This window comes from Muscardinus avellanarius, assembly GCF_963383645.1.
Source record: "Muscardinus avellanarius genome assembly, chromosome: 4".
NCBI classification, from domain to species: domain Eukaryota; kingdom Metazoa; phylum Chordata; class Mammalia; order Rodentia; family Gliridae; genus Muscardinus; species Muscardinus avellanarius.
In genome coordinates, this window is record NC_137789.1 from 118549668 (window position 1) to 118570999 (window position 21332).

General features: G+C 49.4%; 1 protein-coding gene across 2 annotated transcripts in view; it reads left to right on the forward strand.

The window, feature by feature from the left end:
* ADAMTS14 (ADAM metallopeptidase with thrombospondin type 1 motif 14) overlaps nucleotides 1-21332 on the forward strand; it is a gene marked incomplete at both ends in the record, with an annotated part of 72269 nt that overhangs the window by 11455 nt on the left and 39482 nt on the right. For both annotated transcript variants that reach the window (XM_080693992.1, XM_080693991.1), the window contains 2 exons: nucleotides 11912-12068; nucleotides 16319-16509. In XM_080693992.1, coding sequence (XP_080550118.1) covers nucleotides 11912-12068; nucleotides 16319-16509 — 348 coding nt within the window. The remainder of the gene's footprint in view (nucleotides 1-11911; nucleotides 12069-16318; nucleotides 16510-21332) is intronic.

Below are 21332 nucleotides of genomic sequence, written 5' to 3' on the forward strand. Positions count from 1 at the left end.
GTAACAGCTTTAGAGGGATAAAAGCTGCAGCACCTGGCTTGCGGCTGTCCTGGGAGCCTCTGGGCCTGGTGGGGTACTGAATGAGGTGTTTATGAGGCACCGCAGCGAGGGGTGGGCTGCTCAGCTTCTGCATGGTGTTGTCTTCCCTAAAACCTGGAGGCCAACTAAGAAAAAGCAGACACCTACAGCCCAGCTAGTGGGATCTGAAGCACTCACGGAACCGTCTGGTATTTCTCAAGCCCCAAGTCACCATGGCTGCTGTTTCATCCATTTTCAAAATACTAAGGCAGGGGAGGAGGAAGGCAGCAGTCTGCTATTGTGTACAGGTCTCTTGTCATGGAACATTAAAAGCCCCGCAGCCAGATCTGCTGTCAGCAACACAGCTGAGGGAGGAACGGCCCAGTTAGAAAAGTATCTGAAGGTGGAGGGAGCCTCTGTCAGGACCCGGATCCCAGCAGGCTGCTGAAGGCTCTTGTCAGCCAGCCATGCATTTACACCTTTCAGAAAAGTCTGCCTCCTGTCTGAGCCACCCGAAACCCTGCAGAGGTTGATGGCCATTGTGTGAGGCTGGTAGAAGCCCACGCTGCCTCAGCTCCACCATCCTGAATGCTCTGTGCAGCCCCAAAGACTGCTGGCCTGGGAACATGGGACATTGAATACTGTGTTACCATGAACCCTGCATGGAGACTCTGGGTGAAATATGGCGTCCTGTCACCCACAGCCATATTCCAGGGAAAGTCTCTCCTGAGGGCCCATGACCAGGAGAGGTTTCTTTTTCTTCCAGTATTGGGGATGGAACCCCGGGGCATTCTACCTCCTAGCTATACCCCCAGCCCTATTTTTTATTATTTATTTTGAAACAGAGTCTCACTGAGTCACAAAGAGCCTCACTAAGTAGTTGAGGCTGTCCACAGACTGTGATCCTCCTGTCTCAGCCTCCCAAAGGCTGGGATTATAAGCGTGTGTCACCATGCCTGGCTCGTTTGTTTTGAAGGCTTGTAGCAAAGGATGCTTGGTGTGAATCAGGTCTCCTCTTGCCCCAAGCTTGAGGACAGATGGAGATATCTGGTGGGGTATAGAGCATGAGCCAGGAGCCTGGGTGGGCACGGAGGAGGGAGCGATGTGTTCCCAGGAGAGCTCAGAGCAGGACACAGGTGTGGAACACCTTGTGAACATGTCTGGTTCCAGGTGCAGGATGGCTGTGCTGTGGAGATGCTTGTTAGTCATTCTAAAAGGGAAACAAACTGGGCCTAATAAGAATAATAAGCCCTGGGCGGTGTGGCCGCCTCCTGTCTCCAGATGATGGTAATGGTCTCCTCCAAGGATTTCCTGGGGAGAAGCTAGCCAGCTCTGGGTCATCCACCACCTCTCAGTCCAACCCCCTTCCTCCCTGTGTGAACATTTCTCCCCAGGGTTAGGGTTAGGGCCCCTCAATTCCCTCCTGCTTTTGTTCAAATCTGCCCAGTGCCACTCTCCCTGATTTCTTTATTTAAAGTTCCAGCCTCTGGCTCTCTCTGTCTCTGCTCTTTTCCCTCCATAACTATTTCCACTTGGGAGCTACAGTTCACCTTACTCGTTGCCCGTCTCAGCTGTCAGCAGGAAGGGAGGTTTGGGCTGTGCCCCCTGCCCCTAGAGCAGGCTCTGCCCGGCTCTTCTCTGATGGATGAGTGGCACTGCAGGGAAGGGCTTGGGATGGGCAGGGTGGACCTGGAACAAGTGGGGCCCTGGGTGAACGGCCTGTGGCTGCAGTGCGCGCACCCGTGTTGCCCATACCTGGCAGCCGTGCTTCGGGAAGATGTCAGTTCTGGAGATTGGAACACAGGCTAGTGGTGTGGTCTCTAGGATTTACCAGCTTTTGTCTGCTTCCTTCACTCTCCCCAGAGGAGATGGGTGATGCAGGGGTCAGGGTGATGTATGAGGAGGTACTCCTGGGGCTGGATCCAGGCGGCACAGGGATTCAGTATCTAGTCCACCACTTTTCCATTCTCCCTTGCTTAACTTCGTTCATAGGAACCTGCTCTTCGGCCACCACTGAGTCCCCTATCTGTCATGTTCTAAGACCCGAGTGTGTCAGAGCTGGTGGTGAACATCTCCATGCAGCATTGACAGCCATGGAAGTACCTGTCTGGCTGGGCCAGGGGGGTCCCAACTGGGACAGGGACCTGCTGGGCCCTCTTGGTGCCTTTCCCTGGTGCTGCCCACCATCCCTGCTGGCGTCTGAGCTGTGGGGCTCAGACCGCAGAGCCTGCATGCAGCAAGCTGCTGCTCAGCTCAGTGGCTGGCAGCCCCGCTGCCTTCTGGCACTCAAGAGCTGCTTCCTGTCTCCTCGTCCCAAAGCTGTAGCGGCTGCCAGGACTTGGGGCCAGGCAGGGGGCCAGGCAGAGCTCCCGGCTCGAGCATGGTGGGCTATAGTTGTGGAGCCTCCCAGCCACGTGGCTCCTGGGCACAGGGAGATGGAAACTAGGAGTGCCTGACTGAGGCTGGGTTCTGCGGCAGGTTTGCAACTGAAAACGAGCCTCTGAGACCTGTGGGTATGAGTCCTGCTCTGCTTCTGTGTTGGCACCCTGCCTCTGAGGGTTCGGGTCGGGTGAGAATAGTTAGTGAGCGTTTAATGATCTGAGTAAATTAGTCCCAGTTGGTGTTAAGGATCAGAGTTAATTATCATTACCATCACCAAAAACCTCAGCGGAGGTGTCCTAGTAATAGTTATCCTCATTGTAAAACAGGGGTTCTGACATCATTGCCCCTCACCTCTTCTTGGGTCTTTCCCCCTTCCCTAACCCACCTCCCTTCTTGGACAATTTTGGCAAGTTAGTTTTCCAGGACTTGTGCCTTGCAGGAGGCGGCGGCTCGGTTCTGAGACAGCACCGAGGTTTCGATTGCCATCTCCAGGGCTCTGGGTCATGATGTGAGGGATGTGCAGAAGCCAGCCTGTCTGGACTCCGCCTCTGCCCACTGCCCCGTTCAGGGCCCGGGCCTCTGGTCCACTCATTCCCTCTCTTTCTTGCCTGTTCCCTGCATTACAATGGGCTCGTTCTGGTTGGGGACCCCCTTCCCCCAGGCTGGTCTTGACCTCTTTCAGAGCTGTCACTCAGACATTTTTTTTAGTGCCAGGTCATTGTTGGAAGCCTCCAGAGTTCAGGTGAATGGTCCTCAGCCCTGGCCACACACCTGAACCCCCTGGGCAGCTTCGAGAACACGCTGATGCCCGAATCTCACCCACTGAAATTGGATTCCATGGGTCTGGGGTGTGGCCTGGGTAGCAGTAGTTCTGAAAATTCCTCAGGTAGTCTTAACGAGCATCAAGGCTTCCAGAAAGTCTACTGTGTGTTTGACAGAGAAACTGTGTCAGGTGGAAGGCCAAGGAGGAAGAGAAGGAAAAGATCCTGCCCTGCTGTGGGCCAGGCCCAGGATGGGCATTCTCCAGTCCTTATTTCATTTTATCTATCCAACCCTTTAGCTTCAGATGTGGAAACTGAAGCTTGGGGAGGGCCTGGGTACCCAGCTGGGAAAGCGTCTCAGGTGTGTCACTCCCTGGTGCAGCCTCTGAACCACTTGGTAGGAAAGTTGGATGACAAAAATCGGAGGTCCATTGAGTTCATGCTATAGTTTGGATCAGGAGTGTTCCTGAAAGGTCCATGTGTAGAAGGCTTGGTTGTCAGCCTGTGGTGCTACTGGGAGGTGGAGGGACCTTTAAGAGGCGGGGCCTAGTGAGAGAAGTGAGGTCACTGGGGGTGTGCCCTTGAGGGAGATATTGGGACCCTAGCCTCTTCCCCTCTCTCTGCTTCTGACAGATGTGAGCAGCTCTGCTCTGGTATACACTCCTGAGCATGACATTCTGCCTCCCCACACCCCAAAAAACAACTGGGTCAAGCAACCATCCACTGAAACCTCTGAAACTGTGAGCCCAAGAAAGCCTTTTTTTCCTTTTAAGTTGATTATCTCAAGTATTTTATCACAGGGACAGAAAACTAACATAATTGGTTTTCTTCAAACTGTTTTAGGGGAGGGGACTTGTATAATATCGCCCACTTGTAGTAGGCCGCCATTCTGTGCAGAATGGGCTTGCCTTTGAGATAATGGAAAGTTAGGTAACACCTAAAAGTTTAGCTGAGCATGGTGGTGCAGGGTTGTAAGCTCTGTACTTGGGAGGCTGAGATAGGAGGATCTTAGTGAGGTCCTCTGCAACTTAGGCCCTGTTTCAAAATAAAGAATAAAAGATAGGGCTGGGGATGTAGCTTGGAGGTAGAATGGCCCTGGGTTCAATTCCCAGTACTGCAAAACAAAACAGAACTTGTTAAAGTTTAAAGAGAAGAAAATTGCATATGATTTTGCCACCCAGAGATAGCTCCCTAACAGCTGGGTATGTTTCCACCCCACCTTTTGTCTACAGGTGTTCTTTTACTCCTTAAAAATCACCCTCTACCAGACCTTTCCCCTTAGGATAATCAACCACTGGTATTTTTCTCCCTCTTAGGGATATGGCCCTATTTACTGACTAGGTCAAAACCAGGCCATGGTGGAGCCAGGAGTTAGGGAGAAACCACAATGTTGCTCCCAGCACTGAGCCCACCATCCCTCCTGAGCCATCCGGGTCCCCAGATGTAGTTTGAGTGATGATAAGGACAGTCATGACAGCAAATGCAAACACTTCCATAGCCTTTGCTGCAGGTCAGGACCATTCTGGGTGCTCCATGCATGTTAATTTCGGGAAACATTTCTACAAGATAGGTGCTGTTGTAACCCCAAAGCACAAGAATGTTGTCTTTGCCCAAGGTTGATTTGAGGATGCTGGAATGAATATTTGAACTCAGGGACACTTTGGCTATAAGGTCTCTGTGTTTCTCACCACCTATCATATTGCTTCTCCTCAGAGAAAGATTCTTGTTTCCAATGGGCTGGACCCAGCGAGTCCTTGGTAGCCTTTTTCCAGCAGCTCCTATGGTCTGCTGAGGCCACGGCCTGGAAACTGAGGCCAAGCTGTCATCCTGGATACCCTTTTCTAGCTGGTGGAAGCTCTCCTTGTCTGGTGTTTCTTCCAGCCTTTGGCCTGTTCTGGGAGTTCCTGTGCTGCTGTTCGGGGCACGGCAGAGCCTGCCAGCAGAGGACACGCCTGACTGCTTTCAGTCCTCTCCTCCAAGGGCTCCTTGCTCCTACCTGTCCCTAAGGCTATGGCTGGATCAGAATGAGCTTGCAGGCTTTCCTTGGCTTGGGTAGAGGGCTTGGCTGCCCCAGCCTCCAGCAGAGCTCCCGCAGTCGGGGCTTGCACATCAGAATTGAATTATATGAAATCTCAGTCTGCAGGCTCTGAGTTGTGCTGACTCACACTTTTATGGTAGTAGGCAGTTTGTGCTTCTCCTTCAGCTTCCTGAGTGGGCATCATTTCTTTTATTCACAGTCTTAGGAAATGTAATTCCCATAACATATAATTCACCTGTTGAAAGTGTACGATTCAAAGGACTTTTATTATATTCAGATAGGTGCATCTGTCGCCACAGCCAATTTTAGAAGATTTTCGTCACTTCCAAAAGAAATGTATAAGCCGGGCGTGGTGGCGCAGGCTTGTAATCCCCGCACTTGGGACGTGGAGACAGGAGGATCGCGCAGGTTCGAAGCCAGCCGCTCTGTCTTAAGAGACCCTGTTTCCAAATAAAAAAGTATAAAAATAGGTCTGGGAGTGTAGCCCGGAGGTAGAAGGGTTTCCAGGAATCCAGTACCACAAAAAAAGAAAGAAAGAAAGAAAGAAAGAAAGAAAGAAAGAAAGAAAGAAAGAAATGTGTACTCTATCACTCCTAATCCATCTTTACCCCAGCCCCTGACAGCCACTAATTTATTTTCTATCTCTGTTGATTTTCCCATTTTGGACATTTCATGTAAATGGATGCATATAGCTTGTGGTTCTTTGTGTCTGGTTGCTTTCACTTGATATAGTGTTTTCTAGGTTCATCCATGTTGTAGCATGTATTGGTATTTAATTTCTTTTCCTGACTGAATAATATTTCATTATATGAGTATACCATATTTTGCTTATCCATTTTTTGTTGATGGGCAGTTGGGCTTCCACCTTTTGCCTGTTATAAATAATACTGCTATAAACTCTTCTGTATAAGTTTTTGTATGAACCTCTGTTTCATTTCTCTTGGGTGTGTACGTAGCAGTGGAATTTCTGGATCATGTGGTAGTTTAATCATTTGAGGAACTGTCAGACTGTCTTCCAAGTGGCCACACCATTTCACATTCCCGCCAGCATGCAGGAGGCTTCCAGTTTCTCCACATCCATATCATTAGGGGATAATTATTCTGGTCTGACTTTGATGCGAGCCATCCTAGTGGGTATGAAGTAGTATTTCATTGTGATTTCTATGTGCATTTCCCTAGTGATTAATGATACTGAACATCTTTTCATGTGTTTATTGACCATTTATATTTATTCCTTGGAGAAATGCCTACTTAGATCCTTTGCCCATTTTTAAATTGGGCTGTATTTTTTTTTCTTTTCTTTTCCTTTTGGCACTGGGGGTTGAACTCAGGGCCATTCTACCTTTGAGTAACACCCCCAGCCTTTAAAAAAAAAATTTTTTTTTTGAAACAGAGTCTTGCTAATTTTCTGAGGCTGGTCTTGAACTTGCAATCCTCCTGTCTTAACCTCTTAAGTACTGGGATTATAGTACTTTCCCAATAACTGGGATTACAGTACCATTCTCTGCTTGGGTTGTGTTTTAATTACTGAGTTGTATGTGTATATACCAAATACAAGTCAGTCCGTTGGCAGGAAAGCAGAGGATGGGCTCTGGTATCTTTTTATACCTCCGCCACTCCCCTCGGCCTAGCATGTAGTAGACGCCATATAATCATGAGAACAGGTGGAGGGAGGAAGGGGTCTGGGTCATCTTGAAGAGACAGGTAGGAGCCGCGTCTCGGTGCAGGAGTGCGTAGGGTGGAGCTGCCCTTCACCAGTCAGAGACTACAGCCCAGCACGTCCACAGTAAGGTGGCAGGAGCCTTGAAGTATGAGCCTGGGGGCAGTGTTGGAAGTCTGGACGTTTGGGAAACCTGGGAAATACATGTACCACCAAAGCCCAGCAGAACCCCCAGGTGGTGCCCCACACATGCGAGGAGTGTGGCTGGGGGTTTCAGTCAATGTGAATCACACGCTCGACACACACAACTTAGAGGGTCAAAGATGTATTTGTTCTGGAGATTTCAGTTGATCTAAAAATATAGTCCATCTTGCATCAGCTCCAATCCTCCCTCCCTCCCTCCCTTCCTTGTATATTTCTATTCCCTTTTTCATTTTTTGTTTTGAAACAGGGTGTCATTATGTTGCAGAGAGTCTTACTACATTGCTGTAGCAATGGCCCTTGGGTTTGTGGTTTTCTGATGAGAACATGTTTTCTAATCCATGTAGATCCTCCCTGGAGATATTTTTGTTGGTCCAGTATACCCTTGTCTCCCAATTTACATACAGTTTTAGAAAAAAGCACATTTAGCTGTAATCCCAGTACTTGGGAGGCTGGGACAGAAGGATCACAGGTTTAAGGCCAGCCTCAGGAACTTAGTGAAACTCTGTTTCCAAATAAATAAAAAGAGCTAGGGAGTGTAACTCAGAGATAGGATGCCTTGGATCCAATCCCCAGTACCAGAAAGAAAAGACACATGCATACATACATATGTATACATTTCAAAATAATTTGGCTTCAGTTATCTGCTGAAATATTTGGGATCTTACCCTGATAGTAGATAGCAGATGACCAACTATATTAGCTCTCTTAGACCCATGATTTCTAAGACAGCACTCCCTTCTCCAATTGCTATGTGACCATGTCTTCTTCAGTTACCCTGGAATTGCACCCTGGACTTAGGGCTTCCCCTGAGGGCAACCTGGACCTCAGATAGTGTGGTCCAGAGGCCCCTTGAGAAGAGGAAGATGGAGATGATGCTACTGAGTTGTCACTAGTAACACTGGAAACTGTCATCCCCCAGGAAGGGTCCCTCAGAAGCAGACACAGGAGAGTATAGACCAAGGCTGGGAGTGGCCAGGCCTGCCCATTGCAGTTTCCATTAGGAGAGATTGGCCAAGGGCCCATGCCGTATGTGACTCCTTTGCATGTAATCAATGATTCTTTATTTTTATTACATGAAGAGCCTTTCTAGTATATATTTCCTACTTATGAACTGTTTGCAAAAAAGTAAGGTATGGGTGGAAACAGATATGCTTGAAATTTATTTTTCTAGCCTACCAGAATTTATATTCCCCCCTTGTTCTTGATTTCTTATCCAAAAATTTGATTTGATTTTAGTGCTTTAAAATTAGCTACCACTTTTCAGAAATATAAACATCTCATAAATTGAGAGACTGGAGTAATTTAGTGAGGGGCAGAGAGCCAGGAGGTTCTCCGTGCCAGTCTGTCTGCCCTGCGTGGTGCCTGGTTTCCTGGCCAGGGCAGAGATTCAAGGGAACGTGGACCAAACCCCTTACTGTGCTGAGGGGGAGACTGATGTCTGCTGAGAAGGGGCTGGGCCCATGCTGCCCAGGGAGGGCAGACCTTGAAGGCCTTGATAAAGGTTGTTTTCTTAAAACAATTTATTTATTTATTTATTTATTTATTTATTTATTTATTTATGGTACCGGGGATTGAACTGAGGGGCATTTTACCTCCAAGCCACTCCTTACCCCTATTTTATTTTTTATTTGGAAACAAGGTCTCACTAAGTCAATGCAAGCCTTACTGAATTACTGAGGTTGGCTTCGAACTTGTGATCCTCCTGTCTTGGCCTCCCAAGTACTGGGATTACAGGCATGCACCACCATATCCAGCTCTTGATAAAGTGTAGTAGTAGCTGGAGCCAGGTGCTGGGGTCAAGCTTGCTTTCTCAGGGGCGCTTAGACCTGGAGAAGTCCCATGGATAGTACACAAAATAGGACCAGGACAATTGCGGGGGGTAGGGGGACAGGCGGTAGAGTTCTGTCCTTGATCCGTGGAGGAGATGGTAGGATCCATAGTCACAAAGAAAGTCAGAAACTTTTTTCTCAGTTTGCTGGTCTGGCTTTTTTTGTCCTAACTAGTTGATGGGAGAGGGAAAGGCAGATTCTTTGACTAGGTCTGAGGGCAGGGAGGCTGGATCAGGCCCCAGCACCTGTGAGTTCCACTTGTGGTAAAGAACAGTTGAGGGGCGAGAGGAGAGTTTGTGCAGGGCTGAGATTCCTTTTAGACTGAGAGGCTGGATGTCAGCTGCGAAGTGGGAGGGGACAGTTTTTTTTTTTTATGGGCCACCTGCTCCCATCAGTGATGGGAGATGGGCTGGCTTCCAAGGGAAGCTTTTGTTCAGAGGTAGAAGTGTTCATTCTTACTCTGCAAGTGAGACTAGAACAGAGGCCAGAGATTTGCAGGGGGGACTAGGCACAGAATAGTTCCTTGCTCCCAGAGGCTTCTAAGGGCAGACGCAGGCCCAGAAATGACCCAAGGTAAGAGAGCACTGTGGCTAAGACTACACAGAGCCAGGTTTCTGTTCTAGTGTGATCCTCTCTGGGTGACTTTGGGAAAGTTACTTAACCTCTCGGAACCTCTATTACTCATCCATGAAATGAATCTAATATTAGTACCTATGTCATAGGGCTGTGAAGAGAAAATGCTAATATATACATATATATATATTAGCTATCATATATTATATGTGTATATATTTACAAATATTAGCATTATATATTTAAGTATATTAGCTTATATAAATATTAGCACTATATAGAAGTGTGTTAGGTACCACTATTAATAATAACAGTGACAATAATAAGACTGTTTATAAGGTAGAATATGGGTATGTATATTTCAGCTCAGTAGAATGTTAGGAGTGTCTTTACACAGAACATGTTGCATCCCAAGGAAAAAAGCTCTCTGTTGCTCCAGGCTTCCAGGAGAAGGTTAGAGGTCCCCTAGCTGGTTTTGTTGTTGATGTAGGAAGCCTTGGACTGAGACAAGCACGATACTCTTGAAAGGTCTGTGGTCCATGATTGTGGGCTGGAGGGCAGTGGCTTATAGCTTAGCCCTGCACCATCCAGATCATTCTGGAACCTGCATCCATCCCTCCTCTGCAGCCACATGGATTCTTCAGACCGTGAGGCAGGCATGCCCCTTTGTGCAGTTGGCTAAGCAAGTCCCAGAAAGGGGGAGGACCGTGGTGAGATGGCCAGTGTGTGGGACCCAGGCCTTCTGCCTTCTGGTCTGGAGGATTTTCCTGACCCAGGCTGCCTTGAGAGGTGTGAGGGCCAAGACAGCACAGTTGGTTAGTTGGGCCTGGAGGCCCCCAGCTGTCCCTTCTGCCCATCATCCCTAGTAGACAGCATTCAAGACAGGCCTCCCTTGGCGGGTCTGCAGGTTATTTGGTGACTGAGTCTCTGGAATTTGGCCATCACTCCTGTCCATGTCCAGCCCCTGCCCACGAGCCTGAATGCTTCTCTGGTCCCCAACACTGTCTTCACTAACCAGGTCCCTCTACCTGACATGCCTTTCCATCTCAGGTGGGTTCTTTATCAACCCTAACAACTTCTCCCTTATCCCCATGTGGTTATTCTCCAGCCTCTGGCTCCAGGGTGATTGCGTGGCTCAGCCTGGACCAACCACACTTCTCCCCTGGACTGTGCACATAGGCTTTAAAGGGACCATCTCCTTATTTTCTCGGGTACAGGTGGAGATGTGCCTGCCTGCGTGGTAGCCTGCCAAGGAGAATGAAGCTGGTGCAGGAGGAGCTGAGGGCATTTGGGTCCCTTACTTCTAGTCCCTTGTTATGGGGCCAACACGTTCCCCATTGGGCTGGGGGGTTTGAGTTGGATTTCTGGCTCAACTAGGAGCCTGATACATGCCCATCCTTCAGGACTGCCTGTGGGATGTCTGGCCACACCCCAATGTAGCACTGGGAAAGACGTGTGGTCATTGTTGGCTGTGGAGCCACACCAGAGACTGGAGAGTTCAGATAAACTGTTGACCTTTCATTCACTGCTTTGTGTTCACAGCCACAAGCCCAATACCTAGTATATTGGTGGCACTTAATCAATACTTGTTGAATAAGTGAACTAATTCAGCAAATATGTATTTATTAAATATTGCCTCCTATTTTCCATACACCCTGGTAGGTGGGCTGGTCTTACTGCTTAATCCAGATGATGTGTATGTGTGTGTACCCATGTGTTAACATGAACACATCTATTCACATGTTTTATTGACTCCTCTGATTATTGTCTTCATTGGAGTCTAATATCCCATTTGCTGGGCTTGGCCAAGATTATATTTTCGTGTTTTTATTCCCAAAGCCAATACCTGAGGTTTTTTTTTTAAAGGAAATATTTTGATGCAGGTGAAGAATTAGATTGAAAATAGACCGAGTGCTCCCGGTGCACTGCCTGGCTCTTTCCTCGTGAGGTGTGTTAGCTGCCCCCAGGTATGCATGCTCACATGCTGTAAAAGTAAAACCATGGCACTTGTGCTGGAGGGGGGGCGCCGCCCACCTTAGAGGTGAACTTGGTCGCTAAGATTTCCTCCTCCTGTCTGCCAGTACATCAGGCTAATCCACATGATTGGGTGGAACGTGGTGACTGGGTGAATGTGCACACCCCATGTGCCAGTGGTTTCCATGCTCCTCTCCCCCAGCCTTCACAGAGACGGGACCCTTTGCTCAAATGAAATTGGACATTATAGTATATGGGGATCTGCTTTGCTTGAAATGTCAGTGCTTCCCCAGCACCTCCCTCAACTGCCCTGCCATAGGACATCCTGGACCCCTGGGGCTCCCAAGGCCACAATCCCAAGCCCTGGAAGAAGAGTCCATGGAGGGGTGTGGTCCTGCACGCTTGTACTTGCAGATGTCCAGCTGTCACCTGCTTCTTATTCACAGTTTTCTCTCTCCCCACGTCCTGCCAGGCTGGCCTCATCCGCACAGACAGCACCGACTACTTCATCGAGCCGCTGGAGCGGGGGCAGCAGGAGAAGGAGGCTGACGGGAGGGCACACGTGGTGTACCGCCGGGCAGCCGTCCAGCAGGACTGGTCAGAGCCTCACCAGGACCTTCACAATGAAGGTAGGCTGTGGGCACCGGCCCCAAGCGTGACCCTCGTCCTCTCTGCCAGGGTACCTTCTGGCCTTAAGTACCTGACCTTGGTCTCCTCATCTATAACATTGCTGCATAGAGCTGCCGCCCTAGCAGAGAAACCCTAGTGCATTGAAGCTGCACCTGGCTGGAGTTAGGGGCCAGCCGAGGACCCTGTGATCTGCGCTCTGGTCCTTGGGACTCGAGACATCGCGGAGGAGCTCAGCTTTGCTTCTCAAGGTTCTTCCTGAGCCAAGGCAGAAAGTGGAATGGTTCTTCTCCCTCAAATTCAACGCCACGCCGCAGGTGGTGTCCGGGCAGCAGGACAGCTTTGTGTTCTATAGCCCATTTAAAAATCCTGCCTCCTAGCCGGGCGTGGTGGCGCACGCTTGTAATCCCCGCGCTTGGGAGGCGGAGACAGGAGGATCGCGCAGGTTCGAAGCCAGCCGCGCTGGCGTAAGAGACCCTGTTTCAAAAATATAAAATAGGTATGGGAGTGTAGCCCGGAAGTAGGAGGGCTTCCAGGAACCCCAGTACCAAAAAAAAAAAAAAAAAAAATCCCGCCTCCTGCCAGGCGTGGTGGCGCACGCTTGTAATCCCCGAGGTTGAGAGGCAGAGACAGGAGGGTCGCGCTGGTTCGGAGCCAGCCTCGCTGGCTTAAGAGACCCTGTTTCCAAATAAAATAAAATATAAAATAGGTCTGAGAGTGTAGCCCGGAGGTAGAAGGGCTTCTAGGAACCCCAGTACCACCAAAAAAAAAAAAAACAAACAAACAAACAAAAAAAAACCTGCCTCCTACTGTTTACTCTGTAACCCCAGACAAGTTCCAGAACATCTCTGAGCCTCACTTCACTAGTCAATGAGGTGGGGATGATCAATGTCGACCTTATAGAAGGTTGTTTTATATATATTGGTATGAATGTGTACGAAAATCTCAGCGTGGAGCTTGGCATACAGTAGGTGCTTTATAAATGTTAGCTCTCATTACAGTTCTTGGGGCAACCACTGGCCTGTTGGGGGTGGGGCCCCAAAGGCAGGGGTGGCTTTGCATCCTGGAGACAGCATGGGGGCCTGCACGCCATGGCACTCAGGACCCATGGTGGAGTGAATTGAACGATGCCTGTGGCCAGCTTCATCTTCAGACTTGGGCTTGGTCATGAAGCCGCCTTGGCCAAGAGGAGATGACTAGGGCCTGCCTGGGTAGAATCTGGTCCCAAGCATGCCACACCCTCATGCCAGGGCTCCGGGGGATTGGGCCTCCAGGAAGGAATGCCTGGAAACAGTTGCCCGGAAACCAGTTGTCCCCACACTCGATACCTGCCCCCAAGTCCCAGCTGCTCCCTGAGTGTCTCCCTGACAGGCGCAGGGGCTTCCGCAGGCTGGGCGTGAAGCACAGAGAAGAGTGTGCAGCTCGGGTTCCTCTACCAGCAAGGCTCCCTGACACTGCTTTTTCTCTAGTTCTGAACGGCAAGATCTGCCTGTGGGGAGAGGTCTTGGGGACGTCCACCCCGGCCCACCCACACGAGGCCACTGCAGGCCTGAACTCTTGGAGCTGGGGTAGGAGTTCAGGTCCACGGGAGCATGGGTCCTTCTCCTCAGCACCTCGGGCTGTCTGGCTGACATTCTGTGGGCCAGCCCACCTGTGCTCAAGGGACAACAGGAGGCTTCTGGGACACCTGTCACTCTGTTTTGAGGTGGTAGTGGGCTGAGCCTGCGCGTGGAGACACCCCCTTGGGTGTGGCCTCTTCATGTCACCTGCTCCAGGGAACAGAAGGCTCCTATTTCTCTGGGCCTGCAGAGCAGCTGGCAAGGGAGATGCTGAGAGCTTAGCCAGCGCAGGGCCTCGCCCTCAGCCCTCAGCCCTGCTCCCTGTCTCTGCCTGTCCTGGCCTGTGCAGTGCCCCTCCCTGGTCCCTCAGACCCCAGGGTGCGCCTGTCCCCTCCCCTCACAGGCTGGGAGGTCCTGGGGGACAGATCCCAAGGCTTCTTGCTACTCACAAGGCTCCTCTCCCCATGGGGTGTGGGGCTTCCCTGGAGAGAAGAGAGCGAGGCTCCTGGCAGAGGGACTATTCCTCTGGCCACTCAGGGTGTGGCCTTGGCTGCTGCTTTTTGAGGTGTGCATGCGTGTGTACTCACACACCCAAGCACCCATACTAGCACACTGGTACAAACATACACACACCTACTTCCCCACATCTATGTGCACACACATACACATAAACACACACACATCAACACGTGACCATACAGACCCCCTCACACACTTGGGGATGCTGCTGCCTTTTTGTGGGGGAGGGCAAGCACTCTATTACTGAGCTATATTCCCAGCCCTGCCCCTGCTTATTTTATTTTTGAGACAAAGTCTTGCAAAGTTTCCTAGGCTGGCCTCCAACTTGCAATCCTCCTGCCTCAGCCTCCCTAGTAGGTGGGATCACAGGTATGAACCACTGTGTCCATTGCTGCTGCATTTTTAAAAAACTGAGATAGGCCGGGTGTGGGGGCACACGCTTGTAATCCCAGCATTCGGGAGGCAGAGACAGGAGGATCACGGTTCGCGGCCAGCCTCAGCTACTTAGTGAGGCCCTCTGCAACTTAGTGAGACCCTGTTTCAAAATAAAGAATAAAAAAATAGGGCAGGGGCTGTAACTCGGAGGTCAAATGCCCCTGGGTTCCATCCTCAAACCCGCAAAAACAAAAACAAAAAAACAAACAAAGAAAAAATAAAAAACTGAGATAGAATTTGCCATTCTAAAGTACACAATTCAGCATTTTTTTTGCTTTATTCATAGTGCTATGCAACTATTGCCCCTGTCTAATTCCAGAATGTTTCTATCACCCCCATAAAAATCCCCATACCCATTAGCAGTCACTTCTGCCTTGCCCTCCCCAGCTGCCTGGCAACTTTCTATCTCTATGGATTTCTTGTTCAGGACATTTCCTATAAATGGGATCATAGATGTGGCCTTTGGTGACTGGTTTCTTCAGCTAGCATATCTTCAAGGTTCATTCATGTTATGCTATGTATTAATTTAATACTTTACTCATCTTAATGACAGAGTAATGTTCCATTGGATGAGTGTACCACCTTTGGTTTATGCAGTTACCTGTCGGTGCACTTTTGGGCTCTTTCTACTTTTGACTGCTAGGACAATGCTGCTGGGATTGTTTGCGCATAGATTGTTATGTGAACACATGCTTTCAGTTCTTGGGTACATACCCAGGAGTGGAATTAACGGGTCATATGGTAACTCTAGGTTTATGTTTTTGGGGGACTGCCAACTGTATTTTCAAAGCAGCTGCACCATTCACATTCACTTGGGGCTTCTTGGGTGGGCTCATCTAAGCCTCCCAGTGTTGGCTAGCCCCCTGCTGTGCCTGAAGGATGAGGAACACAGAGAATCCAGTGTGCCCCCCACCCTCCAGCATCAGTGGTTGATGTCACTTCCCTCCCCCTCAATTTTTCCACATGTTTGCAAGAGGGAAATCTGGGTGGGCCCTGATATGTTGTGTTAATTTAATGGAAGAGGGGAGACATGGGTTTATACTCTGGCCTCTGGCCATTAACTTGCTGTGTGACCTAAGGTGAGTCAGGCAACCTCTTTGAGTCTCCCTTTGACAGACCTGGCAGGGAGGGCTCCAGTTCAGTATTCCACTGGTAGCATTTAAACTTACAGGCACTGCTCACAGATAGGCGGTGACTGTCAACTCCCCCCACTCCCTGGAGAGAGCCCTTGTCCCTTCCCCTCTCCTCTCAGAGGCTCCCTCTTCCTCTCTTCTCCCAGTGATTTTTCTGGGAGCTGTTCTACTCACCCTGGGCTGAGATGCCAAGGCTCCAGGAGTTGGTGCATTCAGGACACGTTGGATCTGGGAGCATTCCCAATTTGGGGTTATAGATGCTCAACTGACAAAGTCTATGCAGATATTCCCAAACCCGAAAACTGTTTCTAACCCTTTCTTATTAGGGGTCTTCAAGCTGCATATTGTGACCCTCTGAGTTCTTAGGTCACCTCCACTAGGCAGTGGACTCGAGGGCAGGGGCCCCCACCTCCACCCATCCATCCACGTGCGGGGCCCTCTTGCAGACTCGCCCTTGATGCATGCTGAGGGTGCAGTGGGGGCCTCTCCACACCCCCAGCCCTTGGCCCACTATCTGAGGTCCTCTAAGGACTGTGCATGATGAGTGTTCTTAGAAATCAGTGCTGCAAGTATGGTCGCCTCACTCGCTTCCCCTCCTGGTTGCAGCCTTTGGCCTGGGCGACCTTCCCAACCTGCTGGGCCTGGTGGGGGACCAGCTGGGTGATGCGGAGCGGAAGCGGCGACATGCCAAGCCGGGCAGCTACAGCATCGAGGTGCTGCTGGCGGTGGATGACTCGGTGGTTCGCTTCCATGGCAAGGAGCATGTGCAGAGCTACGTCCTCACCCTCATGAACATCGTGAGTGTCCCTGAGCCCTGGGGCGAGGTGGGGTGGCGGGAGGGGGTCACTGCTCACTCCTCAGCCCAGTGTGCAGTGGGTGCCATGGTATAATGGCCCCAGCGGGCCTGATGTCCATCCCAGACCACTTGGGTGTGCCTGCACCGAGGTGGCCATCAGTGTGGGAGCCTGTCAACAGTGGCTTCCAGGTGTCAGAGCCTGGGTCCAGCATGGCAAGGGCCTCCCTTGCCTTGGAGTTGAGATTCACCCCCCTTGAGCTAGTGTCTAATCCAGCTGGGAGAGGGTGCAATCCATCCATCCTCCTGTGAAGGGGGCTCCCATACCTCAACAGGTACGGAAGAGTACATACTCTAACAGTGTCTCTTCCTGCCGTTGTGATGTTGGGGCCAGTTCTAACCCTCGTGCATGTCCTCTTCTTTAATTTTATTTATTTCTTCATTTTGTGGTACTGGGGATTGAACCTAGGGGTATTCTACTTCTGAGCTATATCTCTAGCTACCCCTTTTTTTTGAAACAGGGTCTTGCTAGGTTGCTGAGGGTCTCACTAAGTTGCTGAGGTTGTCTTCAAACTTGCAATCCTCCTGTCCGTTTTATCTTTTCAAGTACTGGGATTACAGGCGTCTGCCACCATGCCTGGCTATTTTAACTTCTCAAAAAAAAAAAAAATCAGGTGCTTGGGATTGAAATGGGGCCTTGTGCATGTTAAGCAAGCATTCTACCAGTGAGATGCACCCTTGACCCCCCCCATCTACATTTTTAAAACACTAACAGTTCTGACTCCAACAGGATAAAATGAGGCTCTCAGTGCACAGCACGGCTTCTCACGCAGCAGGAGCTCCCAGTGAGTGATTGCTGATGATAATGATGTGACTTTAATGGCGTGAGTGGGAATGCATTTCTGGGAACTGAGCAGTTGAAGACAATTACAAACCCCACAGCCATGCCAGGCCCCTGGAAACATCTGTGGATCATAAAACCCCCTGATGCTGCAGCTCTACTTGGGGTCCGTAATCTGGCTTTACCCTTGGCGAGTGGCTGCTTCAAGGGTAGCTCCTTATTAGCTGTGTGACGTCAGGCAAGATGGCCGGCCTTGTTCAGGATTCTGTAGGTTGCAACTTCAACTCAATCAAGATACACAGTTTTTGTTTTTTTTTTTTTAGGGAGTTTGTTTACCCTTCTGTTGCCTGTGCCATTGAAATCATACCCAAGAAATCACTGCCAATTTCAATGTTGTGAAGTTTTATGACCCAGATTTTCTTCTAAAAGTTTATAGTCTTAAGATTTATATTTAGGTCTTTTATCTATTTTGAGTTAATATTTGTATATGGTGTTAGGTAAGGGTCCAATTTTATTCTTTTTCATGTAATTATTATTTTTCAACAATATTTAGTGAAAGGATCATTATTTCCTTCACCAAATGTTCTTGGAAACCTTGTCAAAAATAACTTGACCATATATGGAAGAATTTATTTCTAGACTTTTTATTTTACTCCACTGGTTTATATATCTGCCTTTATAGCAGTACTACACTATTTCAATTAATGTAGCTTAATAAGGTTTGAAATCAGAAAATGTACATATTCTAGCTTTGTTCTTTTTTGAGATGGTTTTGGGTATTTAGAGTCCATATTTTATGTTAGGATAGATTTTTTTTCTGAAAAATAAATAAATAAATATGTGATAGTTTCACCTTAAAAAAAAGAAAGAAAGAAATATCCTTTGGTAAAAGCATGGGAAGGAGGGATGGGGAGGGAATGGGGTGGGGATCGGGTAGGGGCTAATTGGGCGATGTGTGCATATATGTCTACAAAAGTTTTTTTTATCCCATTATGATGTATGAATACATTGCACCAATTAAAAAAGTTAAAAAAATTAGAAAAAACACAGTAACCTGTTGGCTTGTGGGACTAGCTGGAGCTGGCTGAAGAGTAATTAGAAATAGAGCCTTATGTGGACTTTTTTTTTTTTTTTGTGGTACTGGGGTTCCTGGAAGCCCTTCTACCTCCAGAAACAGGAAACAGGGTCTCTTACGCCAGCACGGCTGGCTTCGAACCTGCGCGATCCTCCTGTCTCCGCCTCCCAAGCGCGGGGATTACAAGCGTGCGCCACCATGCCCGGCCTTATGTGGACTTTTTGTAGGTTCCCTTTTCTCTCTGTGATATCCTAATGCTCCCTGAATGACTTCTCTATAAGACGGATTCTGCCCATGAGCAGCATGAGGCCGGCTCCTATCCCCATAACTCTGTGGCCAGAGAAAAAAGAAGTTTCTCCTATGGTTCCCAGGCAAAAATTCCCAGGCAGGACTCTGGCCTAATTTGGGTCAGATGCCACCTTTTGGACAAATTTCTGTTTGTTAACAAAGGAAATAGTTTCCCAAAGGTATAGAGGGGTTGGATACAAACAGAACCAGCCATGGAGTCTGTGTGTGAGAATATTTAACCCCTCAGCACCTCCTCTTTTTCATAATGCTGTCTGTTTTGGGGTTTGTTGTGAATGTTAAATATATGTATAGTATTTAACAATACACATTGTGAATACTCCACAATGTTAAATACTATACATATATTTGTGCTTTCCTTTTCTTCTCTTTTCTTTTCTTTCTTTCTTCTTTTTTTTTTTTTTTTTTTTTTGCAGTACTGGGGATTGAACCTAGGCACATTCTACCTTTGAGCTACACCCCAGTCCTATTTTTTATTCTTTATTTCAAAACAGGATCTCACTAAGTAGCTGAGGCTGGTAGCGAACTTGCCACTATCCTGTCTCATCCTCCCGAGTACCGGGATTACAAGCGTGCACCACCACGCCCATCTTCCAGTAATGTTTTCTGTTGTTATTATGAGCTCTGTTATTTATCCTCTGTGTGTGTGTGTGTGTGTGTGTGTGTGTGTGTGTGTGTGTGTGTAAGTTGTTCTTTGCCTGAGTCTGACAGTGAGCCCCTTGACAGGAGGTACTTTGTCTTATCTCTTCTTAACTCTGACAGCACCTAGTACAGTGTCTGCAACCTGACAGGTGATTAGTGAACGTGGAAGTGAATGATATCTGCGAGGAGGAGCGCGTGGCCCACACCCTGGACAGAGGAAAGAAGGCAGCAGGCCGGCCTTCCTTCCTTCCTTCTTTCCTCCCTTGCTCTGAGCCTTGTGCATGCCAGGCAGGCGCTCCACCACTGAGCTTCACCCCCAGCCCAAGGCAGCAGATTTCTGTCTCCAGTGCTGGCATGGATACAGGGCAGGGCTTGAAATCAGCTCCAGTCGCACAGGCTCTGGGAGGGGCGGTGCTTGAAAGCTTGGCCAGGCAGCCTCTGTATGAATACTTCTATCCCTTGAGCCTAGCACTTGGTTTTATACCCAAGAACAAAGGCTCCCCTTGGAGCTGCTTGAGAGGGGAAGGGGGAAGATGGCAGTGAATGTGAACCCCACCTCACCCCAACACTTGACCACCCACTCAGGCTCTGCAGAGCCCAGGCTCAGCCCAGGACCACACAGCTGGGTCGGATCCATGGGAGGCCAGTCGGAAGCCACTGGAGCCAGGGGTGGAGGCCACGAGAGGCTGAAAGGGAAAAGGGCGATGTCTGGGGGCCTGGGGCCTGCAGGCTAAAGCTGGGGCCAAAGAACCCAGGAGTGTGAGCCAGGCCCTACGGCAGCCCCAGATTGCTTCTGTTTGTTCAAAGATAAATCCTAGAAAAATAAAATCAGCCAGGCGTGGTGGTGCATGCCTGTAATCCCCGCACTTGGGAGGCTGAGACAGGAGGATTGCGCAGGTTCGAAGCCAGCCTCGGCTGGTTTAAGAGACCCTGTTTCCAAATAAAATATAAAATAGGTCTGGGAGTGTAGCCCGGAGGTAGAAGGCCCCTGGGTTCCATCCTCAGTACCACACACACACACACACACACACAAAAAAAAAAAAAAAAGATAAAATCATGACTCTCCTACAGAAATAAAAATGAATGTGTGTTCCAGGTTTTACTCTGACCGATGGGGGTACCAGACAGAGTAGAAACGATGATAGATCAGGAATTTTGAAGTGAATGTGAAGATAGAACACCGACAGGGCAAGACACTTCCCCTCTACCAGAGTACACAGGATGTGTTCATCCGAGAGATGAGACTGTTCCTTGCTTTCAGACAGCTGTCTGCAAAGCCCCTGTTGTGAAGTGGCTTTGATGACTGTGATCATGCCTAGTTTCCACTGACTACCAGTTTTCATTCTCCAGGTGTGAGGAGTCTGATCACACCTCTTCCCTTCAGGCTGAGCCCGCACTCCTGGAGCAGAGGGGTGGCAGCTCCCCTCAGCTCACACTCGAAGGTTCTGGCAGGAAAGACCACAGAGCTCTCTTTCTTCCTCATGTCTCAGAGGAATCCCTCGGGAGGTTCCCTTGAATATCTCCATGGACATTCCTGTTGCCTGGTGGGTTGAGGCAGAGCTTCCCCCAGGGCTCCACTCCTCTGGGGAGAGGCTCATAGCATCAAGGTGGGCCGTGGCAGACCTGCCACTGGGTAAGCGGGCCGGGTGGAGTTGGCTTCCTGGGAACATGGAATAGCCTTTCAGACTTTCTGCCCCTGGAGGTGAACAGATGGGTGGCGACAGCCTCTCTCTCCCAGGGGACCTGCGGGCATCCTGCCCATTGCAGGGGCTTTTATTCAGCTGGGCTGCAGGAAGCACGGACTGCGTGGAGGGGGGAAGGCTGCCTGTGACCTTTTCTGATCCTGATTTCCGGGGCCAGGGCTGGGATGGCGAGATCAGAGAGGAGCTTTGGTTACCTGGATGGACAGTCTCATTGTGTTCAACCCAGGAGGAGGGACAGAAGCTGATAGTGAGGCATGGAG